Source organism: Mesoplodon bidens (assembly GCF_964165515.1).
Source record: "Mesoplodon bidens genome assembly, chromosome: 2".
NCBI classification, from domain to species: domain Eukaryota; kingdom Metazoa; phylum Chordata; class Mammalia; order Artiodactyla; family Ziphiidae; genus Mesoplodon; species Mesoplodon bidens.
Genome location: NC_138177.1, coordinates 33,852,443 through 33,867,375, shown reverse-complemented (window position 1 = coordinate 33,867,375; position 14,933 = coordinate 33,852,443). Strand labels below are relative to the sequence as shown.

The 14,933-nt window shown below is 35.3% G+C and overlaps 1 protein-coding gene across 3 annotated transcripts in view; it reads left to right on the top strand.

Moving 5' to 3' along the window:
• COP1 (COP1 E3 ubiquitin ligase) overlaps positions 1-14,933 on the top strand; it is a 228,051-nt gene that overhangs the window by 158,783 nt on the left and 54,335 nt on the right. For all 3 annotated transcript variants that reach the window (XM_081225451.1, XM_081225452.1, XM_081225450.1), the window contains one exon: positions 9,976-10,092. In XM_081225451.1, coding sequence (XP_081081577.1) covers positions 9,976-10,092 — 117 coding nt within the window. The remainder of the gene's footprint in view (positions 1-9,975; positions 10,093-14,933) is intronic.

Here is a 14,933-nt window from a genome sequence, read left to right as displayed (position 1 = left end):
GAGAGGAGGGTGTTTTGCCTCATTTTGGGGGGAAGCTCTATTGTTAGGGTCAGGAACATTTAGACATGTTATATTTTCTTGGTGAACTGACCCTTTTATCAGTATTTAATGTCACTCTTCATCCCTATTGATATTCTTTCTTCTGAAACTGCTTTGTTAGATATTCATCAAACCAGTAATTTCATTCTTTTCTCCTTTGGGATTCCAACTGCATGAATGTTAAACCTTTTTATTTTGTCTTATAGGTCCCTGAGACTCTGTCCTTTTCTTGTCAATATTTTTTCCTTTCTTCAGATTGAGTAATTTGTCTTCTGTCTTCTCGTTCACTAACTTTTATGTGTCCATCTCCCTTTTGCTATGAATTTACCTCAGTGAATCTTTTATGTAAATTACTGTAATTGTTTTAAAATTTTCTATTTTGTTCTTTTTCATAGTTTCTATATCTCTTCTGAGTACATCTATCTTTCCATTAATTTTAAATGTGTTTATTACTTTTACCCCATGGAACGTAGTTACAATAGTTGCTTTAACATCTGTTTTATAGCATTGCTCTGTTGATTGCATCTTCCTTTGAAAATTCTTCACATTTCCCTGGATTTTTGTATGTTGAGTTATTTTGAGGTTATATGTTAAGCATTTTGAATATTATTTTGTACAACTCTGGGTATTGTTCAGATTTTCTGGAGAGTGCTTTGTTTTGTTTTTTTAAATTGGGCAACCAGTTGGTTTAGATTTTGACTGTAAGTTCTATCTTGCCTGTGTGAGTGGTTGTTTTACTGTCAGGTCAGTTTTCAAAGCCTTTGCTGTGCTCCATTGGTTTGTCTGATGCATATGCCAGTCAGAGGTTAATCTGGAAATAAGTAGGTCTTTTCAAACATAGTTCAGTGCTCATAGCCTTTGCCATTCTACTTTGTGTCCATCTTGCACATAGAACTCAGAAGTAACTACAAGACTTATGCTGTTCATACACAGAAATATGGGATCTCCTTTTCCAGTGCTTTCTTTTTGAAGTTTCTCCTGCACACTCTTCATCCCCCAGAGTCTTTTTTACTGAGGGTTTCTCAAGAAAGTAGGGTTTTCTGTACAGATGAGTTACTCCTTTTTATGGCCATGGAGATGGAGTTTCTTTTGGTGCATTTGCTTCCCATACTGATGCAGCTCTGTGACTAAAGCCCTCCCTTGGGGAAAAGTTGAAAGAGAAAAAGGATGAAACAAAAGAAAAACAGTGAAAATTACTCCCAAACCTCTGGCTTGCAAGAACCCCTTTTATTAGTCTTATGACCGGATACACAGGGATTTTCCTTAGTTTTTGCTGATTGAGGCACTGACTTTGCCTCTCTATGGGAGAATAGAGGGAGGAACAAAACGGTATTCTCACCTCCATGTTGGTCACTTCTTAAGTCTAATTTCCTCCCCCGAATGACTGGTTTTCCTTATTATTCACATTCCTCAGAGAGTCACTTTCTGTTTTCTTGATAACTGTCCAGAGTAAACTCACACTGAGAGAGACTGACACATTACTCTGTCTTGGTTGGTACTAACATTCCCAAATGCATTTAAGCCTTTCTCAAAAGTGTTACAGGCATACCTCGTTTTATTGCACCTTGCTGATACTATGTTTTTTACAAATTGAGGGTTTATTGTAACCCTGTATAGAGCAAGTCTATTGGCGCCATTTTTCCAACAGCTTTTGCTCATTTCATGTCTCTCTGTCACATTTTGGTAATTCTCACAAAATTTCAAACTTTTCCAATATTTTTATATGTGTTATGGTGATCTGTTATCAGTGATCTTTGGTGTTTCTATTGTAATTGTTTTGGAGTGCCACACACTGCACCTATATAAGATGGCAAACTTAATCAATAAACATAGTGTGTGTTCTGATTGCTCCACCCCTGTCCGTTCCTCTGTCTCCCTTCTTCTCCTCAGGCCTCCCTATTCCCTGAGACATAACAATGTTGAAATTAGGCCAGTTAATGACCCTCTGTTGGCCTCTAATTGTTCAAGTGAACAGAAGAGTTGCACATCTCACTTTATTATTTATTTATTTTTTATAAATTGAAGTATAGTTGATTTACATTTGTGTTAATTTCTGCTGTTCAGCAAAGTGATTCAGTTATACATATATATATACATTTTTTTCATATTCTTTTCCATTATGGTTTAACTATACTGAATATAGTTCTCTGTACTATACAGTATAGGACCTTGTTGTTTATCCATCCTATATATAATAGCTTACATATGCTAACCCCAGCCTCCAACTCCATCCCTCTCCCATTCCCCTCCCCCTTGGCAACCACCAATCTGTTCTCTAAGTCTATGAGTCTGTTTCTGTTTTGTAGGTAAATTCATTTGTGTCATACTTTAGATTCCACATATAAGTGATGTCATATGGTATTTGTCTTTCTCTTTCTCACTTCTCTTAGTATGATGATCTCTAGGTCCATCCATGTTGCTGCAAGTGGCATTATTTCATTCTTTTTTATGGCTGAGTAGTATTCCATTGTATATATATATACACCACATTTTCTTTATCCATTCCTCTGTTGATGGACATTTAGATTTTATCCATGTCTTGACTATTGTGAATACTGCTGCTTTGAACATAGGGGTGTATGTATCCTTTTGAATTATAGTTTTGTCCAGATATATGCCCAGGAGTGGGATTGCTGGATCATATGGCAACTCTATTTTTAGTTTTTTGAGGAACCTCCATACTGTTTTCCATAGTGTCTGCACCAACTTACATTTCCACCAACAGTGTAGGAGGGTTCCCTTTTCTCCACACCCTCTCCAGCATTTGTTATTTGTAGATTTTTTGATGATGGCCATTCTGACCACTGTAAGGTGGTACCTCATTGTTGTTTTGATTTGCATTTCTCTAATAATTTGTTATGATGCTGAGCATCTTTTCACGTGGCACATCTAACTTTAAATCAAAAGCTAGAAATGATTAAGGTTAGTGAAGAAGGCATGTTGAGAGTCAAGATAGGCTGAAAGCTAGGCCTCTTGCACCAAACACTTAGCCAAGTTGTGAATGCTAAGGAGAAGTTCTTGAAGGAAATTAAAAGTGTTATTCCAGTGAACACATGGATGATAAGAAAGTGGAATAGCCTTATTGCTGCTGATATAAAGAAGTTTTAGTGGTCTGGATAGAAGATCAAATATTCCCTTAATTCCCAAAGCCTAATCCAGAGGAAGGCCCTAACTCTCTTCAATTCTATGAAGGCTGAGAGAGGTGAGGAAGCTGCAGAAGAAAAGTTTGAAGCTAGCAGAGGTTGGCTCATGTGGTTTAAGAAAAGAAACTGTCTTTACAACATAAAAGTGCATGGTGAAGCTGCAAGTGCTGATTAGAAGCTGTTGCAAATTATCCAGAAGATATAGCTAAGATAATGAAGGTGGCTCCACTAAACAACATATTTTCAATGTAGATGAAACAGTATTATATTGAAAGAAGATGCCATCTAGGATTTCCATAACTAGAGAAGAGAAGTCAGTGCCTGGTTTCAAAGTTTTAAAGGACAGGCTGACTCTTGTTGGGGCTAAAGCAGCTGCTAACTTGAAACTGAAGCCAGTGCTCATTTGCCATTTTGAAAATTGTAGGGCCCTTAAGAATTATGCTAAATCCACTCTGCCTGTGCTCCTTAAATGGAACAACAAAGCCTGCATGACAGCACATCTGATTACAACATGGTTTGCTGAATATTTTAAGCCCACTGTTGAGACCTCCTGCTCAGAAAGAAAGATTCCTTTCAAAATAGTACTGCTCATTGACAATGCTCCTGGTCATCCAAGACCTCTGATGGAGAGAGACAATGAGATTAATGTTTTTTTCATGCCTGCTAATACATCCATTCTACAGCCTATAGATCAAGGAGTAATTTCAACTTTCAAATCTTATTATTTAAGAAATACATTTTGTAAGGCTATATCTGCCATAGATAGTGATTCCTCTGATGAATCTGGGCAAAGTCAATTGAAAACAGAGAAATTGTTCATGAAAGGAAGAGTTAATAGATGGGGCAGACTTCACTGCTGTCTTACTTTAAGAAGTTGCTGCAGCCACCACAAGCCTTCAGCAACCACCATTCTGATCAGTCAGCAGCCATCAACTTAGAGGCAGAACAGTCTACCAGTAAAAAGACTCAGATGATGGTTGCCATTTTTTAGCAATAAAATATTTTTTAATTAAGGTGTGTAAAAATTTTTTTTTAGGTACAATGCTACTGCACATTTACTAGACTGCAGTATAATGTAAACATGGATTTTACATGTACTGGGAAAACAAACATTTTGTGACTCCCTTTATTATGGTACTTGCTTTATTGTGGTGGCCTGGAACAAAACCCTCAATACAGGAATGCCTGTATTTACTGTTTCTTAAATATATTTATCACTCCTTGACTGTTTGGTGATTTTACTTATAAAATATAGCCTTTATAATAATTTTATAGTAAGAATATTTTAAATTACTTTTAATGTATTTTACAGAAAAATATTTAATATTTTTTATATGTGTTGTTTAATCTATTTTTAACCATTATTAACAATGGAAGTTATTTTTTCATTGCATAATTAAATACTCAGTCCTTACAAATGATGTTTTTCTGATCTGTATATTTTAACAATAGTTTAATTCCTCATAAATTATGACTGAACTTTTTTCCCCGACAGATCAACCATGTTGATCTAACTTCTCTAAGCCAGTTATAAGATAAAAAGTTAAAAATAAATAAATAAAAACAGTTTACTTCCAATTATATGTGCACATATTTGCATGTTAAAGAACTATCAGTACCTAGCAAGGTAATCAGAAAAGAGTTTCATGAGCCATTTTATAAGTTCTTTTGGGAAAATGTATTTTCCTTTTAAAATACATAACCTAAGAGTCATTTCCAATAAATAATCTTGCTTTTGAAATAGAATAAGCACATTCTTTAAAGGTTTTTTCCCCTCCACATATGAGTTTGAAGAATTTAGGCTTTAGGACACCCTAAATTTAGCCTGATTTATTCCAAATTTTATAGTTGTATATGTTAAGGTAAAAGTGCTGAATTTGAAATCTTGGTAAATTTCAAAAATTAATTTTACTTAACTCATACTGAATGAAATGCTTCCACTTCTTATCATCAGAGGACTAAAAAATGAACTGCAACATAGTAAATAAACAGCATTATAGTAACAGTTATCATTCCCATAAGTTATAACTCTACTAAGTATAATATCTCCTGGATCCAAATGAAATTAAAAGGCTTCTGTTGGCCAGCATCCCAGATGGACCCCAGTGATCTTTGGCTTCTATTATTCCCACACTTGTTTAGTTCCCCTGCTTCCCCATTGCTCCAGTCTGCATGATACCAGAATACTGTAGAAGTGAAGGTATGTCCCTTCTGAAATTAGTTTATCTGTCTTCATCATTCTCTTTCCATTCAGTTGGTTTGGGAGAAGCTAGCTGTATCATAAGCCCAAATGGTGGGGAACCGAATCCTCACGCCAAGAGCTGTGTTGAGTGAACTTTGAAACGAATTCTTCAGCTCAGCTTTACTGTGACCTCTGAGCCTTGACACGGTGAGCCAAAAGCACCCAGCCAAGCTGCTTGGAGATTCCTGATTCTCAGAAACTATGTGACATAGTAAATTTTGTTTTAAGCTTCTAAGTTTTGGGGCAATTTGCTGTGCAACAATAGCTAACTAATGCGACAAGGCCTGTTTTCTCTTTGATGAAGTTTAAAAGAAAAACTTATGTTTGATAATTAGCATTGTCAAAGTACACATCTTTGTGTTTAATCTTTTACACTTTTTTAGACTTATCAAATAGTATAGATGTTTATGATAGTTTTGGGTGAAGCAGCATTCTCCCTTTTAATTCATTCTGTTTTCTGTAGGATCTAGACAGTAGTTCAGAAGTGGGTTCAGGAGTACCAGATATGAATCATACCCATACTTGCACATTCTCACTAAAGACAGGCTTTCTTACTGTGTCAAACTCCTGGGCCTGTTTCCTTTATCTTTTACAATGAATTCTTTCTTAGGAAGCTTTGTGCAAATAGATGTGCAGTGGACCCAGTCTGAAAAGCTCAGAAACATAAATCCTGCACATTGAAATTGGTACTGACATTATTATAGATATGTAATATGTTCTGTTATTGGAAAAAATAATTTTGAACAAAAGAACTTAGGGAGTGTTTAACCCAGACTTTAAAAGATCTGTAGATGATAAACCTCACCAATCCTCTAGGGTAGTTGGATTTTTTAAAATTCAGGACTTTTTAATGGGACGTAAGGTTCAGGTGATACTCAAAAAAAACAAAAACAAAAAAACAAAAATCTTTTCTTTACCTATTAACATTAATCAAACTTGTAATAAAACACTTAGTTATAAGTAAAAAAATTCATTTCCTAAAGGCAGCTTGCTAGTACTCAGAACAATTTTTTTTTTTTTTAGTCTCCTACATTTTGACATGATTTTCCTAGGAGTCACTATTTTGATTTTTTGCTGAATGTCACAGGAGACTATATAAATAAGGGCAGTGTGTTTTGTTTGATTTAATTGCCTTAGCTCTTCACCTTGAGGATATTTTCTTTTAAATTCGCTTTTGTTTTTTCTTGCCAAAAGGAATTTTCACAATAAATGTTGAGACTGTAATTTTGTAGTTAAAAGAAATTCTTACTATCAGACTTTTAAGGAGAAAGGAACCATAGTTCCTTATTGTGAAGAACATCTCATTTATATTTGTCTTAGAAATTTTCTTTTTTTTTTTTTTTTTTGGCCACACCACGCAGCTTGCAGATCTTACTTCCTCTTAACAGGGATCAAACCCAGGCCCCTGGCAGTGAGAGCACCAAGTCCTAACCACTGGGCCGCCAGGGAATTCCCAGTCTTAGACATTTTTTTCCGGTACTTTTATTGATTTCTTTCTCCAAAAGATTATACTATTTTACCTTTTGACCTATGATGTTATCTTAGGATATTAAGTTGATTTTAATGTTATTTCATCATATCTGTTGTATTAGTTCCCTAGGACTGCCATAGCAGCCGTACCACTACCTGCCTGGCTCCTACAATAGAAATTTATTCTCTCACAGTACTACAGGCTTAGAAGCCTGGAATAAGGTATTGGCAAGGCCATTCTCCCTCTGAAGACTTAGGGAAGAAGCCGTCCTTGCTGCCTTCCTAGCTCCTGGTGGTTACGTAGCAGTCCTTGGCATTCTTTTACTTGTAGCTGCATCCGATTTCTGCCTCTCTCTACACATCGCCTTCTTCACTCTTTGCCTCTGTAGCCAAGTCTCCCTCGCCTTATAAAGACATCAGTTATTGGATTTAGGGCCCATCCTATTCCAGTATGACCTCATCTTAACTTGATTACATCTGTAAAGACCCTATTTCAAAATAAGTTGACACTCATAGGTACCTAGTGTTAGGACTTCAACATATCTTTTTGGGGAAAACAATTTAACCCACAATACCTGTTCTATTTAATAACTAATAACTTAATAACAGTATTATATTCCTTGTGCATTTTTCTTTTCTATGCTTTATATATTCAGTGTATCTTTATAGTATTTTAAACCTTAGGTATCCTTACAGTTCAGACAGTTATATTAGATTCTAATATCTTATGTGTTGAAAATTATAACCATGGTGGTTACCATTATGTCTTATTTTTAAAATGTAAATGATTACTCCATTGAGAAAATTACTTTGAAATAAAAAAGAAGACCTCACTTCTAAGTTAGCTGTTGTTCTGTTAGTTCTGGTTCATTTTTATGACTACTCATGTTTAATAGTCATGAAACACTGATATATAACCTTTGTTTGTAAAGGTTCTTAGTGATTAGTAGTGAGGTTATGGGATTAGTAGGTGCTCCATAAATATTTGTTGTGGATTAACTTTGGCTTGCCACGCTGTTAGAGTACAGTTCTACCACTTGATGTTCTAATCTATAAGTACTATTTGGCATGCAGACTTTTAATTACAGCTAGCCATCTCATCTCAGAATTGTGTATCTTAATTGCCTGAACAATTGTATGCTGACTGAAATAGCACGATTCCTATTGGAAAAAAGCGTGAGACAAATCAAACATTTCTATTTAAAATTGTTATTTTTTTATTTTTATTTTTATTTTTTTTTGCGGTATGCGGGCCTCTCACTGTTGTGGCCTCTCCCGTTGCGGAGCACAGGCTCCGGACGCGCAGGCTCAGCGGCCATGGCTCACGGGCCCAGCCGCTCCGCGGCATGTGGGATCCTCCCAGACCGGGGCACGAACCCGTATCCCCTGCATTGGCAGGCGGACTCTCAACCACTGCGCCACCAGGGAGGCCCAAAATTGTTATTTTTTTAATTTTAGTAATGAGTATCTTATGTTTCTCTGGGAAGGCTAATAGACTCATCAGGTTTTAAATAACTTTTTTTAATGATTCATTTTTATTCAGAGGTTTCACATAAAGAAATTTTCTATTCTTGTGAAATTCTATTCATAGAAGATAAATGATCCTGTTCACACAGAGGAAGTCTCTATTCTTATGAAATAACATTCATAGAAGTGGTAGTTGTTGGAAGCATTTTTATGTTTTTCACTCCTATTTAAAGATCACTGTATTAATAATCCTAAAAAGATTCTAAAATTTTATTATGCCTCCAGCTCTATACTTTGGTTTTCAACTCTGCTTTACACATTAGAATCACTCAGAAAGCTTTTTTTTAAATTAATTAATTTATTTATTTATTTTTGGCTGCGTTGGGTCTTCGTTGCAGTACGCAGGCTTCTCATTGCGGTGGCTTCTCTTGTTGTGGAGCACGGGCTCTAGGTGCGCGGGCTTCAGTAGTTGTGGCACATGGGCTCAGTAGTTGTGGCTCGTGGGCTCTAGAGCTCAGGGTCAGTAGCTGTGGCACACAGGCTTAGTTGCTCTGAAGCATGTGGGATCTTCCTGGACCAGAGCTTGAACCCGTGTCCCCTGCAGTGGCAGGTGGATTCTTAACCACTGCGCTACCAGGGAAGCCCCCAGAGAGCTTTTTAAAAAACCACCAATACCTAGACCCCATCTGGGCACCGTCGTGACGAGACATTGGGACCCATAGAACGATGGGTTAGGAAGGCTTTTGTTGTTGTTATCGTTAATGTTTGTTATTAATCCTAATGTGGAACCAGGATCGTAACCTATATCTTGAAAGTCTATTTGTATTCTAGTGTCTACTAAGACATTTTTGTTTAAAAATGATATGGTTGCTCTGGTAACTCACAAGATAACATCTCACTTTTATACTTCTGTTTTCAGATCTGACCTGCTCTGATCAGTCAGCTTTTCACTCCCTAATCCTTAGAAATCTCAATATATACCATTGGAATGGACTAAATATCAAATATTAAAGCAAAATTTTAAAGTTCAGCTAAGCAATTCTGTCATCTGTTACTTTAGACGTACTAAGTCATACAACTAAGTTCCCATGTAAAATTTTAAAATCATGGAATTCTTAATTGAAAGATGAAATAAGAACTGCTCCCAGGTACTTTAAAAGATATTTGTGTATATATCTTATATACAGTCTGATATATATCATACATGTGAAAATGTGTGTGTATGTGAGGTTCTCAAAAGTGTAATAGGTTGGACGATAAACAATGTAGTTGCCCTACTCATACACACACACACACACACACACACACACACTATTTAAAGAATACTAAGGCAAATACACATGTATTTCAGATTGCTTTTTTTTAACCTGTCTTTCATGCCTTAGTTATGAGATATTGATTATATAATATTTTCTGACTTTGAAACTAAGCTCTGTTGGTTTAAATATACTGTTCTATTATTCATTCATTCAGGTTCAACATTTTTGATCCTAGTAAACTAAAATGCTTAGATGAACATGAAAAGACAGCTGTAGCAATAAGCAGACTTTCTCAGTTACAGAAGCATTGGCCTATGTATTGTTTATTTTCATTTTTATTGTTCCTTACTCTTAGTGAAGCTATGGTCTACCAACCTAGACAACTCGGTGGCAAGCATTGAGGCGAAGGCTAACGTGTGCTGTGTTAAATTCAGCCCCTCTTCTAGATACCATCTGGCTTTCGGCTGTGCAGGTAAGAAATGAAAGATTTGTCTTCTTTTGTTGTTGGTTTTCATGACTAAGATAAAAGAACGTTTTAAAATGAATAAGTTTCTTTGTAGGTTTAAACTTTATTTTCATTGTTATACTCTAAATTAGAACTATGTGGTATGCCATTTTTACTCATTAATTGCTGTGCCTTAATTTCAGTGTTCTGTCTCCCATGTCTAATACATAGAAATGGGTTTGTTGATTATTTTTGTTGTTGTTCCTCTGAGTCTTTGCATGCATGAATAATGCTTATTTGTTTACAAACTTAGGTCATAATGATGTTTAAACAATGAAGCTGTATTGTTTAGACACAGGAAACCTTTTTTTTTTAATTAAAGGAAACCTAATAATTCCTTCAACAATTATTTATTGAGTGCCTACTGTACACAAAGCACCCATCTAGGGGCAGTGAATAAGACAGATAAAGTCTTGTATTGTAGAGTACATGCTAACATACTAAGTACTCAAAAAAAAAATCATACCAAAGAATTTTTTGTTAAAGTATTTTTCTTAACTAGGGTGACCAAATGTCTGGATTTGCCTGGAGCAGTCCTAGTTTGTATTATATTTGTCTTACCATCATAATTACTGATAGGGCTTTCTTTTATTCTCAAAAGTGTTATGGGTTGGAAGATAAATTATATGGTCACTTTTACTCATAATTCCTTTGTTTTCTATATCTGAATTCCTACCTTGAATGTTTACTAAAGAAGTAAACACCTGTAATTTAACTTTAGCATTGTTAAATCTCCTTGATTCTTGATTCCTTTTTTTATTGATAATCTTGAGTAAAAAGAAAAAATAATAATAATCTAGCACCATATCATGAACACAATATTACCTTTTAAAAAGGTAAATTTAAATCTTAATTTGTCATAACATCTTTTCCTTATTCCAATTTACTATTTATTTCACTTGCATACTGACATAATTTCATAATTAAATTCCCGGAGGGTATGGATGAACATGTATCAGTGGGTAGAATTCTCTTTTCATTAGCAGATAGATTTTTTTTCCCCCCCACATGCTGCTCTTTTCCATTGGGACCTATTATTCCCTTATTTAAATCCCTGTTTTGTCTCTGACTAGAAATGTTACTTTGGGCAAATTGATTAACTTCTCTCCCCAAGTTCCTTATCTTTAAAATAGAGATAGCCTTTTGGGTCTCTTACGATGATTATGAAAGGAAGATGCTGTCTGTAAAGCTCTTCGAACATGATGCTCAATAATTACTTAGTTATTATTATTAATTAATATTTTATCAGTCATTTAATTAGAGTAGCTTTTTGAGTGTTTAATATTATAAACATACTCACCAATGGCCATCATTTTTTTGGGGGTTATGAGTTTTTATTTCTTTTTTAACATCTTTATTGGAGTATAATTGCTTTACAATGGTGTGTTAGTTTCTGCTTTATAACAGAGTGAATCAGCTATACGTATACATATATCCTCATATCCCCTCCCTCTCGCGACTCCCTCCCACCCTCCCTATCCCACCCCTCTAGATGGTCACAGAGCACTGAGCTGATCTCCCTGTGCTATGAGGCTGCTTCCCACTAGCTATTTGTTTTACATTTGGTAGTATATATAAGTCCATGCCACTCTCTCACTTCGTCCGGGCTTACCCTTCCCCCTCCCCGTGTCCTCCCCGTGTCCTCAAGTCCATTCTGTAGTCTGCATCTTTATTCCTGTCCTGCCCCTAAGTTCTTCATAACCTTCTTTTTTTTTTTTCTTTCTAAGATTCCATATATATGTGTTAGCATATGGTACTGTTTTTCTCTTTCTGACTTAACTTCACTCTGTATGACACACTCTAGGTCCATCCACCTCACAACAAATAACTCAGTTTCTTTTCTTTTTATGGCTGAGTAATATTCCATTGTATATATGTGCCACATCTTCTTTATCCATTCATCTGTCGATGGGCATTTAGGTTGCTTCCATGCCCTGGCTATTGTAAATAGTGCTGCAATTAATATGGGGTGCATGTGTCTTTTTGAATTATGGTTTTCTCAGGGTATATGCCCAGTAGTGGGATTGCTGGGTCATACGGTAGTTCTATTTTTAGTTTTTGAAGGAACCTCCATACTATTCTCCATAGTGGCTGTATCAATTTACATTCCCACCAACTCTGCCAGAGGGTTGCCATTTCTCCACACCCTCTCCAGCATTTGTTGTTTGTAGATTTTCTGATGATGCCCATTCTGACTGGTATGAGGTGATATCTCATTGTAGTTTTTTGATTTGCATTTCTCTAATAATTAGTGATGTTGAGTAGCTTTTCATGTGCTTCTTGGCCATCTGCATGTCTTCTATGGAGAAATGTCTATTTAGGTCTTCTGCCCATTTTTGGATTGGGTTGTTTGTTTTTTTAATACTGAGCTACATGAGCTGTTTATATATTTTGGGGATTCATCCTTTGTCCGTTGATTCATTTGCAAATATTTTCTCCCATTCTGAGGGTTGTCTTTTCATCCTGTTTGTAGTTTCCTTTGCTGTGCAAATGCCTTTAAGTTTCATTAGGTCCCATTTGTTTATTTTTCTTTTTATTTCCATTACTCTAGGAGGTGGATCAAAAAAGATCTTGCTGTGATTTATGTCAAAGAGTGTTCTTCCTATGTTTTCCTCTAAGAGTTTTATAGTGTCTGGTCTTACATTTAGGTCTCTTATCCAGTTTGAGTTTATTTTTGTGTATGGTGTTAGGGAGTGTTCTAATTTCATTATTTTACATGTAACTGTCCAGTTTTCCTAGCACCATGTATTGAAGAGACTGTTTTTTCACCATTGTATATCCTTGCCTTGTTTGTCATAGATTAGTTGACCGTAGGTTCGTGGGTTTATCTCTGGGCTTTCTATCCTGTTCCATTGATCTTTATTTCTGTTTTTGTGCCAGAACCATATTGTCTTGGTTACTGTAGCATTGTCATATAATCTGAAGTCAGGGAATCTGATTCCTCCAGCTCTCTTTTTTTCCCCCGCAAGACCGCTTTGGCTATTCAGGGTCTTTGTGTCTCCATAGAAATTTTAAATACTGTGTTTTTAAATACTAAAGTTATTTGCCCTGCCTAAGGAAAGCTTTCTAAGGATTTCTCCAACTTGCTTTCTCATCCCAACCCTATCTTGGTGATCTCCAGAAGCTGGAACATTGAGAATTTTTATAAATTCTCAAGCATCTGGGAAACCTGAAAATAGTATCGAGGACTGTAAAAATTTAGTTGGATCTCTGATTGGCCATATTGTCTTCTTGCTTTTTGGACACAGTCCTGAGTGGCTGTGTCATAAACTGTATTTAAAAACTTTGACTTATCAGTTATAGTTGGTTTATTCTTACTTTAGTAGAAGGTAATGAACTGTTCATTAAACATTAAGTTCAATAAGATATTTCTACACCTATTCCAGACAAATTATTTCCACCCTATTATCTTAGCATATCAGCAGTGATTACCTTTTTAATGGTGAAACTGTTTGTTTGGATGTTTTGTTTTGTTTTGGTTTATTATTTTTAGTATCCCTGTAGGAAAATTATTCATTGAACTGGAAATTGTTCTTTCTTGGTATTCCTCTTCATGGTTTTACAAGTAGCATAGTTTGATTAAAAAGTTAAAGAAAAAGAAACAGATTCTGTTTACATTGACAAGGCCACGGGGGCATTTAACTAAGCAATCAAATTTAGGACCACCAATGGAACAAACATTACATGCCTCCTGATGTGATGCAGTAGGAAGGGCCATCAGTTTTATATTAATCTTGTCAAAGCTATGTAATAAGAGCATAATAATGAGAAAACATTCAGACAAATTTAGACTTGTGGAACACTTTGTAAGACAACTAGCCTAGATGCTTCAAAAATAACAGTATTATGAAAATGTTACATATAAAATGACAGTCATAGAAACTAAATATAGTGTGTGACCCTTTAGCAAAATTAAATAAATAGTTTTCAGGATATTTTTTAAACAGTTGGGATATTTGAATACAGAATACATATTAAGTTATATTGTCATGTCAATATTAATTTCTTGAGTATGACATGCGATATTGTTGAAGAGTTTTCTTCTTTTTAGAAGGTGGGTGCTGACATTTTTATGGGTAAAGTATCCTGATATTTAAAACTTATTTTCAGATGGTTCAAGGGGGAAAAAAAAGTACGTGTGCTTGTTTGTTTTTAGAAGGGAGAATAAAGCAAATTTTGTAAAATGCTTACAGTTGGTGAGTCTAGATTGAAAGGTACAAAGGTATTCATTGTATTACTCTTTCAACTTTTCTGCAGATTTGAAATTTTTCAAAGTAAAAAAGGGGGAAAAGAAAAATAGAGATGGGATCATATACTATATCTTCAAATTATTAAGACTATTAGAATTATAGTGACACTTCAGAAAGACTTCCCTTTTATAAAGGAAAGAAAATTATTGAGGACTTAACCTACTTACCTAAATTATTTATATCATAATATCGCTAAGTATATGCACAAATGTACAACTGAAGATCACCTTTGTGTGTTCCTAGTTCTTAAAGCAACTATAAAGTCAAGTCAAATTCTAACTAAATACAGTGAAAATATAAAACCAAAAAAAGAAAAGAAACCCAACATGATGACATAATAACAGTAACGTGATAGCTAGTATATATTTTGCTGAAAGTAAATCGCACATGGTAAGCTGGTTCTGAGTACTGCAGTACAATTTCTTTAGAGGCTGCCATGTCTACAGAAACACCTGCATTTCTTACTCAGTCTCCACACTACTTTTCTCTTTCCAGCTACTGAAAAATCTTTTTGCAATACACAATGACATAACTTAACCTTTACTTATACCCCTATAT